Here is a 19,061-nt window from a genome sequence, read left to right on the forward strand (position 1 = left end):
AAAACAAAAGTCACGAGTTTCTCATGAGTAAGAGTGTTATTATTATTGATATGTATAGGTATTTTAGTTGGTCACCAGGCCTCCCCTGTAGCAGCTGAAGGAAGCCTGGACTTTGCTGACAACAGTTCACCAGGTGAGAAAAAAATATAAAGCTTCTTCAGATTTTTTATAGAATTATCGAGGGCCCCATTTAAAACAACTGGACATTGAAGTTTGTCAACTATGATGAGCAACCGAAATATTTTTGGTATCTGAGAGAGCACCTATGAATCGCACTATTACAAGTTTAGTCCATGAATTGCCTCTTTGACCAGTTGATAACTCAGAAAAGAATGAAAGGCATTTCGTTTTAATTTTATTGACCGACAACAGTAAAGCTACTTCTATTGAGAATAAACTGGATATGAAGTATATTCCGTCAGTAAGTAAGCGAGGAAGTGAGGTGAAATCAAAGTCTTTAAAAGATTGAGCCTGGTGGAGTTAAATGGGCCAGATTTATTTCCATATTCTTTTATCTCTAAGACAGTAATTAACATCAACAATAGGAGAACCTAAGGCGAGAAACATCCCCAATTATTCTTGATCTGGCACATTAGATGCAAAGTTTTATGCGAAGTCCGGCGGTTATCTTTTAGCAATTTATCATCTTTCATCAATTTCAATTGATTTCCAAAGCACAACCCAATTCTATCTTTTTAGGTGCGTCGAAGGATAAAGTTACAGCAATCCAAGAAAAACTGGATCTGGATGATGGACTCTCATCAGGTTGGGGAAAAAAACGCCCAAGAAGATGATTGTATTCTAAGTTTGTAACCACTGAGTACAACGAGCGCTATGGAAACGAACACACTGACAAAATCAACAGTAACAGTGTTCTTTGCTCAAAGTGAATTTGTGTTATTTGCTGTTTTAGATCATTTTGCATCCAAGAAGGAATCAGATGACGATGGAAGCAAACCAAAAGGTACAAAAAGTCATTGAAAACTGATGAGTGTGAGCCACAATAAAGTGACGCTCGGCAAAGTTTCTGTTTAAACCAAGACAAGAAAGCTTAAAATGGAATTAATTCAATTTGTTTCCCAACTACGAGCCAAGCTTCTGAGGCCTTGTTATATCAAACAATTTTATACTCTTTCTCACATTTTCTAAAAAAAACTGTTGCAAGACAATTTGGACTTTCGACAGATTGAACACGGATCGAGTGAGTATCAGTGAGTCAGTCTTAGGGATAGAAAATAATTTTTTCTTCACAGCCCAAACATTGTATCGTCACCGCACAATCTAATATTATTCAGTTCATTGTTCTAATTGAATTTGTCTTTCTTACAATTTCAAGATTATTTTACATCCAAGAAGGAATCCGCAAATGATGATGGAATCAAACCAAAAGGTATAAGTAAGAGATATTGTAAACTACTAATGTGTGTAAGCTTAAATCTGCGGGAAATTATCTAGGAAGCTCCAAAATTGAGTGAGACTTGGCACAGTTTCTGTTTAAAACAAGGAAAAATAACTTGGAATGTTCCTATCATGCAATTTTTCCGTAGAGTTTTCCAACCTTCAAACCAAGGTTTTAAGGCCTTGTTATATCCAACAAATTTGAAGATTTTTCTGACACTGTGTCGTGAGTTTATTTGGTTAAGCGACTATGGGCCGTGAATCGTCAAAAGAAGTACATGAATCAACAAAATTTGTACAAAAAGACCTGAGAATGGCAAGGGTTATTTGGAAATGTTGCGACAGAGGTTGAACTTTCGAGTGAAAAAATAATAAATTAAAATAATGGGTAAATTTTCTTCACAGCTCAAACGTTGCACCATCACCGTGCAATTTGATTTTTTTCAGTATTTTAAGCTATTTTATACTTAAATATTGTGACTTTATGGGGAAAATCCTGGAATGTATCAGGGGGTGAAAAAATGAAAATCACCCCAGATCGCGCCTGTTTTAATTAACTGTTAGTTTATATTCAGTTGACGAAGAGACCAATATGGCAGCTGATGGAAACCTGGCCGTTGCTGACGTCGACAGCAGTTTCTCAGGTGAGGAAAAAATTAGACTTTGTCAGATTTTAAACATAATTAAAATGACACAACTCCAACCGTCATTTGTCAGCTATGATGAGCATAACGAGTAGTCTCTGTATCGCGACCGTCGAATACACCAGTCGTCAATTGCGCGATCATTGGTTTCGTCCAAGAATCGCACCTGTGATCAAAAGAAAATTTATTGATCACGATAAAGAGAATCAGCTCAATAGGGAATTACAGAACACACAATATGCGATAAAAAAAAAAAAAGACGATCAGTGAAAGTCTTTTCTTTGTCATTTCTTTAACAGACAAAAGTAAGGCTACTTTCGGTGACAAAAACCTGGATTCAAGCAATACGTCTGTGGAAGGTAAAACTCGGTGAAATTATTGAAGTCTTAACTGACGGAGGGTAAGCCTGGTATAGAAAAGAAATATCGGCCTGGTATACAAAGAAATTTCTTCTGCAAAAGATTGGTGGCGCTTATCACCAAGGTTTTTTTGCACCAAGACTATGGCGAGATCCATAAAAAATACAAAATAAAAAAGCATTTAGGAACCAAACTAACAGGGAGCGGCTTAAAAGATCGGCGACGAGAATTGGTGATGCAAGCAATTATATTCTGAACATCGTTTACTGAGCTAAAATGTTGATTGGGACTCTGCAAGATCGATGTTTAACCGAGTTAAGTTAAACGATTGACTCTCGGAAACTGAATTACTTACTTAGGGCAGATTCTTCTCAACAGAAGGGTAAAAGGCAGGAGATAAAAGAGTAAGATACAAAGGACCGTTAAAAATTATAATTGTTTTTGCTGTTATCATCACCCCTTTCATTTTAGTTCTTAAAGAGGCACAAGTTGACGCTGCTGAAGGAAACGAGGACTTTGCCGTCAACAATTCGTCAGGTGAGAAAATGATCGTGATCAGCTTTTAGCGTGTGCCATTGACACAAACTCGATGAGGAAGAGTTTAACCTGTCCACAAACAGGGTCAGTTATATCGATTCAATCAAATTGATACCTTGTTAGTCCAATCAGTGGGGTTATCAACGTGCATGGAAATCAAACTGTATATTCCATGAATTGCGCACCCATTAAGGGTCCCTAAGTCGAAAATAAGTTGACTTGTATCACACGCAAATTATATCTTATATATCGTTGCTATGATTTCAGAGAACGACAGTTCAGGTGATCAAGATGTGGATCCAGACGAAGACCCCTTAGTTGGTAAGTGAGACAACCAGTGCGTTGAACTAAACGTTAAATCAGACATCCAATTAACAATTACAGTTAAACCGCTGCTTTAAAAGCGCTTTTCATTTAAGTGTTGTTAAACCAAAACCAAAGCAATGTAAGCGCAAGCCAAGGCTTACAAAATATCACATAACGTTTTAACCACTAGTTGCCGTTTTGGGATTTTGGCTATTATAGTGGCCCTTTAGGGATTTTGGCCATTAATGGCCTTTTGGCAATTTTTGCCTATAGTGGCTGTTTAGTAATTTTGGCCACTAGTGGCTGTTTTGAAATTTTGGCCGTTAGTAACCATTTTGATATTTTAGCCACTAGTGATCGTTTTCGAAATTTGGCCACCAGAGGTCGTTTTGCCATTTTGGCCACTAGTAGCCGTTTTGGAATTTTCGTCACTAGTGGCCGTTTTGCCATTTCGGGCACTAGTTGCCGTTGCGCCATCTTAGCCACCTCTTTCCTTTTTGGGATTTTAACCACTAGTTGCCGTTTTGGGATTTTGGCCACTAGTGGCCGTTTTCCGATTTTAGCCACTGATGGCTGTTTTGCAATTTTGGTCACTGGTGGCTGTTTTGCAATTTTGGCCACTAGTGGCCGTTTTGCAGCTTTGGTCAGTCCCCACTAGTTGCTGTCTTGCCATTTTCGCCACTGGCGGATGTCTTTAAGATTTTGGTTATTAGTGGCCGTTTTGAGATTTTAGCCACTAGTGGCCGTTTTGAGATTTTAGCCACTAGTGGCCGTTTTCGATGATTTTGGCCGCTGGCGGCTGTTTAGTCATTTTAGCCAAAAGTGGCCCTTTACGAATCTTGCTGACAAGCGGCCGTTTTGCAATTTTGGCCACAAGTGGCTCTTTCGCCATTTTAGCCACAAGTGACCGCTTTGTCCTTCTGGCCACCAGTAGCTGTTTTGCCATTTTGCCCACTAGTGGCCATTTACCAGCGACTTTGTGAATTGACCGAGTGGAAATCGAAAAATGTGGCACATGGTCGAAAAATTGAAAACCTTCAAATTTTGCCCAGAGATACCTTGTAGTGAACATACAAACGTGGCATTTTTTTTTTTTTTTTTAGACTTGCATCTTTATCGTAGAAAATTCACGAAAACTGAAACGAGCGTCGGTAGCCGTAAAATGGCGGAAATCAGTGCCCCAGTAGAGGCAAATGAGCTTTGTTTATGAAAAGTGCTAAAGAAAGCAAGCTCATATCAATTTTATAAATTTGTATAGGAAGGATACCGGCATGGTTTTAGTAAAAAACGGGACCATTTCATTTAATCTGGAGCTCACAAAAACTCTTGAAAATTACCAATATTTCAAAATCCAAATATCGCATTTTGTAGCAAATTTTCAATTATCATTTTCTACATGCAGTGTAACTTACAATCGGTTCAGGCTAAGCTCGTGATAAGTGAAAATAGTGTTGTTTTCGAGGATATAATATTTAGTTTAGGGCTTTCTATTTTCCCACGAAAAAACCAGGCTGAACTTTGTGAAAATCGCAACATCGGCAGTTACGTCACGACACAGTCTAATTAGGTACCCTGTGGTTAACGCCGGAATTCCAAGCACACTTTTGCAGTTAGCACCGTGATTGATCAGGAATCAAGACAATAAGCTACCCTTGCATAGCTAACGACGACAGACTGGTTTTTATCCTTGCTGTCGTTTCAAATTCTCATCCATTCCACATGGCGAAATGGTTTACAACACCACATTCCGTAAGCTAGCGGAGGCGTCTGTTTTTCTTGGCATTTTCGGACACATTTAAGTTTAAAGAAAAATCTAGGGTAAAATTGAGCTTCACTGTGGACTTGAAAGAGAAAAATTCAATCATTTATACCGGTAGGTCAAACATTCTTTGACGAAGACGTTGAAGACGGGAGGCAATCTGGTACTAGTGTAGATGTTACATACTAAAGCGTCTGTCACGCAAGGCTGAAATTAATCTTGTTCCCACCTTGTAATTTTACGGCCGCGAATATCCGTAACTATGGTTTTTAACAAACTTGTCGATGTGATAATCTTTCTTATCAGTAAGTCATCGCTGTGAGAAATTGTGGGAACGTTGCAAAAAATGGATTAAGAGTTCGAACTGATTTAGTACAAAGTTTTCAATTTTGTCAAACAAAACGAAGTCAAATGTTAATTGTTTTGGGAGGAAATCTTATTACTATCGTCGTACGGAAAAAAAAAAAGGTGGTCTCTGTAGCCCAAAGAAACAAATAGGTAACCTTTAAAAATTGTAAATTGAAAAAGTGAGCCGTTCATCTTGAAAATTATTGAATGGTTAACACCACAGCGTTTAATTTTGAGTAATGGATGCAGGTGGGAGGTGTTTAGGTACTAAAGAAGCGTAAGGGTCGCGCTGGGTGATAGCCGAGAGGGACTTTGGCTTCTTGAGTGCTTAGCAAACCTTCTCATGGCATGCATAACTCAATAGCGTACGCTTTGGTGTTTACCATTTGTTTTATAGCCTGACAACGATACATTGTAGCAAAAGAGTTCCTATTTATGTAACAAATATTACGTGACCAGAAAAAAAAGCGTGCGTAAAACAGTCATCGCGTTTCTTCATGTCAGCAACGCATATCCATGGGCAAATGGTCGACACAGAATTGGCCAATCAGAGCGCGCGCTTTCCTTTGGTTATATTACAACTCAAATTATTAAAAACTAGATCATTGGATAATGCAATTGAAGACTTTTTATTGGCTTAGCCATTATGGTATATCAGCCAATATACCATAATCTACAAATATGGCAAGCGTACGTGTCAGCTTAAAATTAAAAGGGAGCTAAAAATTTAACAAAATTTAATAAAATTTAATAACTTAATTTAACGTTTTTAATACAAAAATTGTTCCACTCGCTCTTGTTGGATATGAGATGATTATAGCCAACTCGGCGCTACGCGCCTTGTTTGATATCTATCATCTCATATCAAACGCGCGCTCGTGGAATAATTGTTAGTTATGGAATGTTATGAACGGCAACGTACATTAATGTAAAATATAATCCCAAAACCTCTCTTGTTTTGTTTGAGTTTATTTAACGATTGTTTTCAAAATGTCGTCACGGACTTGCCAATCAAATGTCAAATAAATCTAACCTATCGCGCCTTTGTTGTTTGTGTTTCCCCGCTCTTTAAACCAGTTATTTACTTTTGTTGCCATAAGCTGTTGTTAAGTCTTTGGTTTTCTTGTTGAGGCTGTTTTATCGTTGTTGTCATTGTGGATCTTTCCTTGATCCACTTGCTCAAAATTTTCTCAAAATCGTAAATCCCATGTTTCATTTGAAAAAATATGAGAAATGAACACTCAGTGAATGGACTTGTATAGTTTTGGACATGAGAATGACTTTACTGGGTATCCTAGGTGTTGCAAGTTAGTGGTCATATCGAGTAACGTTTCCGTTTTCCGGCATTTTTAGTGATAGGAAAGGACTGTCTTCAGCAAGGTAACAAAGAATACATGCAGGGACATTATCATGGTGCAATAGAACTCTACACCGAGGGACTTCAACTAAACTGCAAAGATAATCGGCTGACAGCCAAACTCTACAGTAACAGGGCAGCGGCACATTTCCATTTAGGTATGGAATTTGAATGTTAAAAAATTTGTAGTTCACTTTAAAAGTTCATCTTCAAAAAGGGTTATGTGGTCCCATTTTAGGCTCATTTTTCTGAACGTTTATTGATGACTCCAAACAAGTTGCAGAATATCCAGTAATATAATGACTACTTAAGACAAAGAATCCGTATCTTGCATTTTTTATTAGCCTAAAAGCCCCGAAGAGAGCTTCATATCACTCACGACTCTTGTTCAACGTTTGGAGGTTAGGGAAGAACAAGTTGTAGGTCGTAATGTTAAAAATAGGGGTGAAATAAATAAGTCAATCCCGTTAACACCGTCAATTCCCGCGTGTATTCTCTTCTTCCTCCTCTCCAGTTCCCCTTCTTATCTCAATATCGGAGGTGAAATGATTGTGCAGGTTTTCTTATCACTCAGCCGCGAAAAAAAACTCAAAATAGTTCTAAACAGGCTAGTTTAAAAGCGAATCGGATACTCTTTTTACTATGGTATGATATCCCTCTCTTAGAAAACTTTGAAAACAGCCTGGTTGATGCCTCGGTTGCCGTTCAATTGGAGCCAACTTTCACCAAGGCCCTTAAGAAAGGTAAGTTTTGCTTTAGCCGCCACTCAGTAGAAAAGCTCTGGCTACGTTGACATAAAATTTCTCGGCTCATATCTACGTGGTCACACATTGGAAAAAATCTTTTGTGTATTGAAAATGCCAATCTTTTGTCTTCTCAATAAAGGCACTTAACTATTTCCCACCAAACATTGTTTTTATAGGAGCTGAAGCTTGTGTACAGCTTAAGTTGTATGATGAAGCAAAGATCTGGTGTCAGAAAGGACTAGCTATATCCTTTGAGAAATTCATTCGTATAAAAGATGTAAAAAGTGCTTCAAACAACAGTCAGACCTGTATTAAGCGATCACCCTGTATTAGTCGGACAGTTGTCAAAGTACTAATTTGTTTCCCCTTAATTACTTTAATTTCACTTTTACTAAGCGGTCGTGGTCACCTCTGAATGAGTCCCAAGGGCCTTTTTTGCATTGTCCTCCACATGTATTAAATGGTCACTTAAAGCGAGACCATTTTTTCTATGTTATTCTATTTGCCTTCTTAACTCGTCAGGTCTCGGAAAGAGACGATGAGCATACTATCCATCATTTATGGTCACTACATCTGCCTTCGTTTTGAGGCAGATGCTATGGTGCTGAATAATTAACAAAATCAGTTAAAACTAAAATGTCTAAATCCAGCTGTTTCAAAGGGTAATCGATATACAAACTCTATAAAAATGCAATTGCACTTGAAGGAAAATTTTGGTTACGCAGAGTCATGACTTGAATGCTTTGTTCATTCTCTCTCGCTCTGGCCCATTAAGCACTTTTTTCCACTGTTGCCAATCTTGACTCTGCAGATGTTCTTTTTTTAACTCTGCACTTCGATGTTGCTGTTCAACTCACTAATCTATTGAATTGTGGTCTGTCTGTCTTTCCTGATCGCTTTCATCGCGGTACTCGTCCCCTCATTCAGATTCTGGCTTCTTTGTTGAAATCCTCCTGTCATAAAACAGCTTTACAGGGCCAGCACGTGAAGAGGCATGCGGTATCGACCTCTGTGTCAGAGGTTAGGTCTGATTGCCATAAATATGGCTGAACTTAGCGTGCACTCATTTCTTTTGAGCACTGATACTGTTTACAAGACTCACTTTCCATTTATTGAAGGCTACAATTTCTCTTGCAATGATAGATTCTCTGCTCGTTCAATTTTCAGGGACGTATAGGAAGTAGCCGAACTCATGTCACACGGTAGTATTGTCGACACGTGGAACACTTGGTGTTTAAAAGTTAAAGAGCCAATTTGAGCCAATTCTAATGACCTAATCATTTCGGTCCTACAAGAATCATGCCTTGAAGTGCATCAAACGTAACACCAACCTTTCCATTCTGACCGATAGTTTAGATTTGGGTCCAAAGACCTCTTTGACAGCTTTGCGACAAGGGATATGCTCTTATGTTGTTAGCCCCGGTAGGAAACTACTTTAGATGTCAAAGGCCCAAACAACAGCCTCTTCTTCCATCTGGATATTCCACCGCTAAGACTCGCCTAGGCTTTGGCTCGTAAATCCACCTGCTCTCCTCGCTCTTACCCCTCCTTGCTCCAATAAAGCTTAGCGTTAATACTGATACTCCGACGGTTCTTTTATTAGCTTTGATGTGGTCATGGCCCTCTGCTATAAACATCCTCATGACTTTCTGCATGTACGGTAGAACTATTGATAGATTCTCGACGATGTATGGCGGTAGACTGAAGATTGCCTTTTCCTTCAGCAAAATATGTTAACCCTTTCAACCAGAAACAATACCTGTCGCTAAGCTCTGATTACGACTTTGAGGTAATTATCGGCTGCATATCTACTGCTATAATGCCTAACAGACTAATCGCGCTCTCCTCATCGCCAGGGGCTCAAGTATAACAGATTATCCAGCTAAAAGCAATACCCGAGCTTTATCTTGCGCCGTTTCACGTTTTTTGTCAGCTATTGACATCTTGCACACCCGCTTTGCACAGGAAAAACGATACATTATCCATTGTCCTGGCATGAACAATCGATACCAATTTGTCAACAATCTCACAAACAGGCTCCAGTTTTTGAGTTTTTTTTTGCAAACATACAAAACAAAACTCTCAAATGGCAAACAGGCCGCGAGGAAAGTATCGCGCCCTCCCTAGCCAAATACATCTTAGTCACATGTAACCTCGTCACCCAGCACTGACAAGTGGTGGATCTTAATGTCTTACTATTTCCACATTCGTGTAATACTCATTTCATTTTCCATCTAAATTAAAGGTTCTCTTTGGATTGAGAACACGCTTTGATGCTGGCCTCAGTTGAGGTTAAAATATTTTAATCTGCTTGGCATTCTCCCTGTAGTTCTTGTGTTTTCACAGCTTTTCTCCATCTCTAACTATGGTTTAGGAATGTCAATTAAAATAAAAATCTTCCAAGCTGTTTTCCTTCCCCTCTGAAACTGCCAGTTCTAATTCCATCTTAATCAGCACTCATTCGCTGTTTGTCTATTGCTGTCACAGTTCTATCTTTTCGTCAGTTGTTAGTCTGTGTAACGATTAAAGCCCTAATTCTCTCGCTGTCCCCCAGAGCTTGCTCCATAACTCTTAAAATGTATGCCATTTGCATCAAACTGGTGGCCCCTTACTTCCTTATATACAAAACAAATTTGAAACCTCTTGTAATTCTTAGATGCCCTTTTCTTTTATCCCGTCAAAACATCACGAAATACTTATATATAGTTCTTCAGCCTTTTTGAGCTTATTAAAAACGTTCCTGTTGTGTAAATTTCTGCTAAGATGTAATTCACCTTGCCTTGGCAAGTTCTCATCTTAAAAGATCAATCATTCCATTTCTACTCAAGCATTTAAATATTTATTCCTTGCCTGTCTACATGTCACAAACTGTCAATTTATCTTAAATCAGAACCTAGCGATCACACATTTCCAATGATCTTGAGTGCATTTGGGGCAAAACGCTTCTCCTTTCTTGGTCAAAAGGGTACGATATCCGTACATTGCTTTATACTAAGTGATATTTAGAAAGCATTTGTTGGTAATCCCTGCTCCTTTGTGCAGATTTCTCTCGAAGTGAATTGACACAATTTATCCCTGGTTCAAATTAATGTCAATGAGTATAAAATAACAATTAAGAGGCAGACAAAGTGGCAAAGCGAACAATAAGAAAAGCTGAAAAGTGGATCACTTAAACGAATTGCACAAGGAATAAATGACTATGTGAAATGCAAAGTAACTACAGTTATCATTGACAATTTTGTCTTAAAGGTGATTCAAATTTTTGTTGCGACGTGGTTTCAGCGAGTTTTCAACAGCCAAAAATGCACTTTAAAGCTAGAACATAAAGACGTCTTGCAGTCTATAATTGGCATTCGCCAAAACACTGGATGAAACAAACCTTGAGCCTTCCACCCTTCCTCTCAGCAGTTTCATTTAACTTAACGATATGAAGATGGACGATAATAGCGAAAGATTGCGTCATCTACTAAACAAGTGTGTTGGTGAGACAATCGCATCCGGAGAGATAAAGCCACAGCAAGAAAAGGTAAACTTGAGAATCCCTTGATAACTGTTTTTTAAAAATTATGTTAGGCGACCAAAAACTTTAAAGAGGTTAAAAGGAGCATCTCGAGTTCACATGTTTCAACCAGATTTGGTAACGTAAACCAACCAATTACATCGCTGTGTCGTTACGATCGCAGGGACATGTAGTAGCCAGCATTGGATGGCGATTCATCATTCGTCTATTAGGTGCAAAATATTAGCGGTTAAGTATGCCCTAGGGACCTTGTATTATTTTTCTCTCCCAATTCAAGGTGTACCGAGGGCTTTGGACAAATTATTAAGAATAAAAATGAGCGATAGTAATTTTGAATGACCTTTCGATAACTCGCTCATCATTTTTAAGTTCTAAATGTCACATTCCTATGAATTCAATTTCTATGACAGAAGCAACTTGGTAACCGAGTCTGCTCACCTCAGGAGTGCCTCGGACGAGCGCACATTGCTGTTAATAGTTAATATGTTTTATAAAAAAGGTTCAACTAACTATTTGATGATGATTCCGATAACTCTCGGATTGTATTCGCAAAGTCATAAACCTTTCAGGTCGTAGGGGAGATTTGCCTCACACCTAGAGCAAGATAGATTCGATCTCATCGGTTCTATTTCTGCAGGCAAAGTTGTCACCATTTTGAAAAAAAATCAAAGTTTCAAAGTGCTTTTTGGTCTTTTTTGTCGATCTGAAAAAGCTTTTTAGGCATTTATTACTACTCAATATGAAATTATGATGGTTAAATAGCTACAACAGTTATTTTTAGTCAGAGATTATTTCATACGTCAACCCTTTCTATCGATTTAAATCGTCAGTGTGTATTTTTCACGTGACTTAAAACTTCTAGTATTTGAAATGAAAGGCCAACCAGGCACTTGAGAACCAGTTTTTAGTGGTATCATAATTCTATTATAAACTAAGATTGTTTGCCGCCTTGCTGGAAGAGTATTGGCACACATAGAAGAAAACGAGGGGACAGAGAGGAACAATTCAGGAGCTGTCTAGCACCTAACACTTGTCGATCCTTCCGAAGTCACATTCAATCTCAGTGATAAATAGTTTCTCTGTTTCGTCAGACATCCACACTGACATAATTTCCGTTTTTCTTAGTCGCTTCCATAGACAAAAGTTATCTTCAAGCTGTTCAAGATGACATTACTCCCACCCAGAACATCAAAAAGTGATTAGCCTTAGGGCCGAAGTCTTGTAAAATATACTTACGTTCTAATGAATATAAATTGGCATATTCCAATGAGTTGGACATAAGCCTGCCCTTCCATCACCTCATTTTTTAGCGCTTAATCACTTTGACAAAGACGACATGTTAATCAAAAATCCACATCGAACGATGAATTCATAAAATCTTTCTGCTAGTGTATCTCATAGACCAATCACGAAGGTCTAACGAGGAAACTAGTTGTCTCTGGCCTTTAATGCAAGACCTTCATTCGGAACTAAGACTAAGTGTTCGAATAATAGTATAATAAAAGTTTGCGACACATTTCCAAACCCTTAGGAAGACTTAAACCACGCAGTAGAACGCATGGCCAGACGAGTGAAAGACAATGCCAGGGAAGGAAGGAGTTTTGAAAATCTTGGCAATGCTTATGATTGTCTAGGACAGTTCAAAACAGCCATCGAGTACCATAAACGTGACCTAGAAATTGCCAAAGAAGTGGGAGACAAGGCTGGAGAAGGAAGGAGTTATGGAAATCTTGGCAATGCTTATCATGGTCTAGGACAGTTCAAAACAGCCATCGAGTACCATAAACGTCACCTAGAAATTGCCAAAGAAGTGGGAGACAAGGCTGGAGAAGGAAGGAGTTATGCAAATCTTGGCAATGCTTATCATGGTCTAGGACAGTTCAAAACAGCCATCGAGTACCATAAACGTGACCTAGAAATTGCCAAAGAAGTGGGAGACAAGGTTGGAGAAGGAAGGAGTTATGCAAATCTTGGCAATGCTTATAATCGTCTAGGACAGTTCAAAACAGCCATCGAGTACCATAAACGTGACCTAGAAATTGCCAAAGAAGTGGGAGACAAGGCTGGAGAAGGAAGGAGTTATGCAAATCTTGGCAATGCTTATCATGGTCTAGGACAGTTCAAAACAGCCATCGAGTACCATAAACGTCACCTAGAAATTGCCAAAGAAGTGGGAGACAAGGCTGGAGAAGGAAGGAGTTATGCAAATCTTGGCAATGCTTATCATGGTCTAGGACAGTTCAAAACAGCCATCGAGTACCATAAACGTCACCTAGAAATTGCCAAAGAGGTGGGAGACAAGGCTGGAGAAGGAAGGAGTTATGGAAATCTTGGCAATGCTTATCATGGTCTAGGACAGTTCAAAACAGCCATCGAGTACCATAAACGTGACCTAGAAATTGCCAAAGAAGTGGGAGACAAGGTTGGAGAAGGAAGGAGTTATGCAAATCTTGGCAATGCTTATAATCGTCTAGGACAGTTCAAAACAGCCATCGAGTACCATAAACGTGACCTAGAAATTGCCCAAGAAGTGGGAGACAAGGCTGGAGAAGGAAGGAGTTATGCAAATCTTGGCAATGCTTATCATGGTCTAGGACAGTTCAAAACAGCCATCGAGTACCATAAACGTCACCTAGAAATTGCCAAAGAAGTGGGAGACAAGGCTGGAGAAGGAAGGAGTTATGGAAATCTTGGCAATGCTTATCATGGTCTAGGACAGTTCAAAACAGCCATCGAGTACCATAAACGTCACCTAGAAATTGCCAAAGAAGTGGGAGACAAGGCTGGAGAAGGAAGGAGTTATGCAAATCTTGGCAATGCTTATCATGGTCTAGGACAGTTCAAAACAGCCATCGAGTACCATAAACGTGACCTAGAAATTGCCAAAGAAGTGGGAGACAAGGCTGGAGAAGGAAGGAGTTATGCAAATCTTGGCAATGCTTATCGTGGTCTAGGACAGTTCAAAACAGCCATCGAGTACCATAAACGTCACCTAGAAATTGCCAAAGAAGTGGGAGACAAGGTTGGAGAAGGAAGGAGTTATGGAAATCTTGGCAATGCTTATCGTGGTCTAGGACAGTTCAAAACAGCCATCGAGTACCATAAACGTCACCTAGAAATTGCCAAAGAACTGGGAGACAAGGCTGGAGAAGGAAGGAGTTATGGAAATCTTGGCAATGCTTATCATGGTCTAGGACAGTTCAAAACAGCCATCGAGTACCATAAACGTGACCTAGAAATTGCCAAAGAAGTGGGAGACAAGGCTGGAGAAGGAGGGAGTTATGCAAATCTTGGCAATGCTTATCGTGGTCTAGGACAGTTCAAAACAGCCATCGAGTACCATAAACGTCACCTAGAAATTGCCAAAGAAGTCGGAGACAAGGCTGGAGAAGGAGGGAGTTATGGAAATCTTGGCAATGCTTATCGTGGTCTAGGACAGTTCAAAACAGCCATCGAGTACCATAAACGTCACCTAGAAATTGCCAAAGAGGTGGGAGACAAGGCTGGAGAAGGAAGGAGTTATGGAAATCTTGGCAATGCTTATCATGGTCTAGGACAGTTCAAAACAGCCATCGAGTACCATAAACGTGACCTAGAAATTGCCAAAGAAGTGGGAGACAAGGATGGAGAAGGAAGGAGTTATGCAAATCTTGGCAATGCTTATCGTGGTCTAGGACAGTTCAAAACAGCCATCGAGTACCATAAACGTCACCTAGAAATTGCCAAAGAAGTGGGAGACAAGGTTGGAGAAGGAAGGAGTTATGCAAATCTTGGCAATGCTTATCGTGGTCTAGGACAGTTCAAAACAGCCATCGAGTACCATAAACGTCACCTAGAAATTGCCAAAGAAGTGGGAGACAAGGCTGGAGAAGGAAGGAGTTATGGAAATCTTGGCAATGCTTATCATGGTCTAGGACAGTTCAAAACAACCATCGAGTACCATAAACGTCCCCTAGAAATTGCCAAAGAAGTGGGAGACAAGGCTGGAGAAGGAGGGAGTTATGGAAATCTTGGCAATGCTTATCATGGTCTAGGACAGTTCAAAACAGCCATCGAGTACCATAAACGTCACCTAGAAATTGCCAAAGGAGTGGGAGATAAGGCTGGAGAAGGAAGTAGTCATGGAAATCTTGGCAATGCTTATCATGGTCTAGGACAGTTCATAACAGCCATCGAGTACCATAAAACCACTCTAGAAATTGCCAGAGAAGAAGGGCAAATGCTTGATATGGCCAGGACTCAATGTAATCTTGCTCTCAATTATGAAGGGCAGGGATGTCTCCAATTGGCCCTGGACTATTTTGTTTCCAGTGTGGAGGTTTTTAATGAGCTTCTGGCTGGTCTTCTGACTCACGATGCATGGAAGATTTCGTTCCGAAATGTTTACCAAACAGCATACAAGGGTATTTGGCGCGTTCTTTTGAGACAGGGTGAGGATGTCAAAGCTCTTTTTGCTGCCGAGGAGGGACGTGCACAGGCTCTAGGAGATTTGGTGGATGCAAAGTATAACCTTGTACAAGCCTACGCTCGGTCGAGCTCTGGAAAACGCTCTGATTGCCTTTCAGTAAAAAACGTTTTATCAGATGCAGTTTTTCTAGCAATAACCGGACCTTACATTGTTTCGTGGGTAATTCGGAATGGGAAAGTCGTCGGATCGAGAATGAAGCATGTGAACAACTTTGTTTACCAGGATGAATTAGAATTCTACATCACCTCTCTGAATAAGGCTACTCTCTCACAAGTCAGTGTAAGGGCTGCTGTTGAATGGGAAATAAGGTTACCTGAAGTGGGCCGAGATGGAAAAGGAGCGAACGAGGACTCCTTGCGAAACTCGATGACAAATGCCCTGAGGAAGCTCCATGATATCATAGTTACTCCTATCGCTGATTTGGTGGAAGGGGAGGAGATTGTATTTGTTCCTGAAGGTCCACTCTGCTTGGTGCCTTACGCAGCATTGGTGGATTCGAATTCAAGATATCTGTGCGAATCTTTCAGGATTCGAGTGCTTCCATCCTTATCCATTTTAAAATCAATCACTGACTGCCCGAAAGAATTTCATGTTAAAACCGGTGCGCTGCTCGTGGGGGATCCGTGTTACAAACAAGTTACTCATCAGGAGAAATTGCTGAGTCAACTTCCGGGTGCAAGGAAAGAGGTGAAGATGATTGGAGAAATCATCGGCATTGCTCCTCTTATTGGAGAGAAGGCGACAAAGTACGAGGTATTAAGGCGAATGTCCTCAGTTGCCCTAATTCACATTGCAGCACATGGTAAAAAAGAAACAGGAGAAATTTTTTTGGCACCAAACATCAAGAGGACAACTCGTCAAGCTCAAGAGGAAGACTATTTACTGAGAATAGAAGACGTCTTGCAAGCTGGGCTGCGAGCAAGGCTGGTTGTGTTAAGCTGTTGTCACAGCGCCTGCGGAGAGGTCGTGGCCGAAGGTGTGGTTGGTATTGCACGAGCGTTCTTGGGTGCCGGTGCTCGATCCGTTCTGGTATCCCTGTGGCCCATTGCCGACCATGGTACTCCGATGTTCATGGAATATTTTTACGGAGCCATGGCTGAAGGGAGGAGTGCCAGTGAGGCTGTCGATCAAGCCACGAAGTGCATGAGAGAAACTGAAATGTTTAGAAAAGCGTATTACTGGGCGCCTTTTGTCCTCATTGGAGATGACGTGAACCTTGAATTGACCGAGATGTAGATGTTCTCAACGTGAGTGCGCTTTTAATTTTGTTGAATCAAAACGAGAAAAGTGAGATGTTAATCATTACTTTATCCTTAGATTGACAACTCTTGAATTAGGATTTGTACATTTTTTCAGTTACTCTGAGGTCAAATTCAGTTTTATTTTATTTAAACTTCACTTTGATCGAACAGCCGAGATAGAAGGCGCATAATGCAAAGAGACCAATAAAACCAAGGACATGTGTTTTGAGTTGAGTCACTGCGTGAATAAAGCACGGGACTTAGGTTCATTTTGTTGGGGCTGTTTACATGGAGGTTAAGGACCCCAGGAAGGTGGGACCCGCCTGTCCAGATAATCTCTTATTTTATGTTAGTCACCTTTACATGATGAGGGGGGGTAACCTGTCTTGTCAGGTTGCTTAGTCTGTCCGACAGTTTGTCATATAAACGTTTCAAGGTGGGGTGATCCTCCCAGTGTTTCGTTCATGTTACATGAGCAAGCACGCCAACAATCTCTCACCCTGGGATTCCGGGGTTGTAAGATTGTATGAAGACGAGGGCTATTTTTCGACACCGCCTAGGCAGGTTACTTCATTCATCTAGGGTCCCCATCCCCATGTTTAGAGTCCCTCACAGGAACTCAAGAAAAAACTCAAATTTGTATATGCCTCTATATCTCGTAGTTCTTTCATTTTTGTTTTAGGTCGTTACAGAGTGAATTTCTGTGCAGAGAAGACATGACTAGATCCCTGGTGTGTGGCATCGACCGATGGCAGATTGAACTAACAGAGGGAAACCGCAAATTAAACGTTAAGCAGCGGCTGGAAGTATTAAACAACCTGCTGCGAGGCAATGATTAAATGAGCGACTTTAATTGCAACCAAAGCGATCAATTATAGTAACCAAAAAAGAACTGCACGAATTTCGATTAACGGATGGTTCAACTTGTACCTTTTGCCCTAGTTCAGATTCAGTAGAGCATACTTTTCTGGATTGCTCCGAGAAAAATATTTTTATTATGAAGCGTTAAGGTGGTTTAACCGCGTAAACGAGACCGAAATTGAACTTTCTAATGAGCAAATTACCTTTAATGAAACACCCGACTTTTATCAATTATCAGAATACCCAAGACGCAGACTACACTTATTTGTTATTCTTTTGAAACAGTATGTCCACAGTCGTAAGTGTCTTGAGAAAAAACCGATTTCGAAAGAATTCCAAAATAAAATGTTAATGCAATGGCAAATAGAGAAATGTGCTCTTCACTAATTTTGCTTCTCCCCTTCGAAAAATCAATACTTTAAAAAGGAGGTAAAGACTCGAAGCGATATATCTATAGCTATACGTAAGCTCTACTGTAATAATGAAGATTGTAAGTAACTCGTAGGTGCCTTTTGATTGATATTCTGTAATTTTTTACTCCTTTTACTTGTTTTTTCCTTTCTTTTATTCATCTATTCTGTATTGTAATGTATTGTTGTTTTTTTTTCTTCTTAGTTGTATCACGTTTTTGTATAGCCAATGTAATGTAAATTGTATATGTATGTGTGTGCCTTAGAAAAAAAAAAACAAAGACAAAAAAAAAACAAAGCGATCAATAATACGTATGTACAGTTCAAAACTCTGTTTGGTCTTTCATTATATTCAGTTTTGGGGATTTATACTGATGAAAACCAGATGACAGATTGTCTGTGGATATTGAGTAGCTAGTATTACGGCCATACGGAAGTCATATTATGAAGACAAAACATTTTAACAAAATTTACATGGTCTCCCTTGGGATTATTCAGCAACTTTTTGTAAAATAATCAATCTGAAACTTTATGTGTTTTATTATCGAGTCATTTTCACAGACACGAGCAACAATTTAAGGTATAATTTTCCGAACAGCTTTAAGCATAAGCTAAGTACCAGGTTTCAATTTTGGTGTTACCAATAATCTAAGGATATTTTACCTTTGAAGTTTTTGACTTGCCACAAGTTGTACATACCCCTTTTTTAAATGCATCTTAAATCGTTATACCACTTTCCACTTTAGAAGTAATGTACTTTTGGAAAAACCTAGAGCATACATTGTATTAAATTATGAAATGCGGTAACAAAGGAGTTCCTTTGTATTTACTTCGCACATAATCCAGTTGTAGTACATTTCATAAACACTTTAACTCCCAAGATCTTGATATCGATTCTTCTTACTTCTTTCTATATATTTACTGCAGTTTACACCCGGAAAGTTTTAGAGAAAATGCAGCCGTTGTCCTTCGAGTATCACCCTTCTGGTTAGCATTGAAATATTCGAGACTACCAACAAAAAAGGTAAAATTTTGTTCAGCGTTGGCCAAATCCTTCCCCCACCACACCCCTTCCTTGTCTTCATAATCTTTTCTTGCACATTTATT

The 19,061-nt window shown here is 39.6% G+C and overlaps 2 protein-coding genes across 3 annotated transcripts; both read left to right on the top strand.

Moving 5' to 3' along the window:
- Window positions 1-1,977: 1,977 nt before the first annotated feature.
- On the top strand, window positions 1,978-5,192 carry LOC148731728 (uncharacterized). Its single transcript, XM_088761937.1, has 5 exons — window positions 1,978-2,042; window positions 2,342-2,401; window positions 2,873-2,938; window positions 3,206-3,259; window positions 5,122-5,192. The coding sequence occupies exons 1-5, from the start codon at window positions 1,991-1,993 to the stop codon at window positions 5,190-5,192; spliced, it is 303 nt and encodes a 100-aa protein (XP_088618063.1). The 5' UTR covers window positions 1,978-1,990.
- On the top strand, window positions 3,206-18,765 carry LOC148731729 (uncharacterized). 2 transcript variants are annotated; one of them, XM_088762010.1, is made up of 7 exons: window positions 3,206-3,259; window positions 6,705-6,866; window positions 7,374-7,451; window positions 7,631-7,697; window positions 10,887-10,980; window positions 12,872-16,689; window positions 17,366-18,765. In XM_088762010.1, the coding sequence occupies exons 2-6, from the start codon at window positions 6,746-6,748 to the stop codon at window positions 16,676-16,678; spliced, it is 4,167 nt and encodes a 1,388-aa protein (XP_088618136.1). In that variant the 5' UTR covers window positions 3,206-3,259; window positions 6,705-6,745; the 3' UTR covers window positions 16,679-16,689; window positions 17,366-18,765. The 2 variants fall into 2 exon arrangements, with proteins under 2 accessions (XP_088618136.1, XP_088618135.1); XM_088762009.1 differs by lacking the exons at window positions 3,206-3,259; window positions 6,705-6,866; window positions 7,374-7,451; window positions 7,631-7,697 and having other exon boundaries at window positions 10,341-10,980; window positions 12,506-16,689.
- Window positions 18,766-19,061: the final 296 nt, after the last annotated feature.

The sequence above is a fragment of the Stylophora pistillata genome, chromosome 5, assembly GCF_964205215.1.
Source record: "Stylophora pistillata chromosome 5, jaStyPist1.2, whole genome shotgun sequence".
Lineage (NCBI taxonomy): Eukaryota > Metazoa > Cnidaria > Anthozoa > Scleractinia > Pocilloporidae > Stylophora > Stylophora pistillata.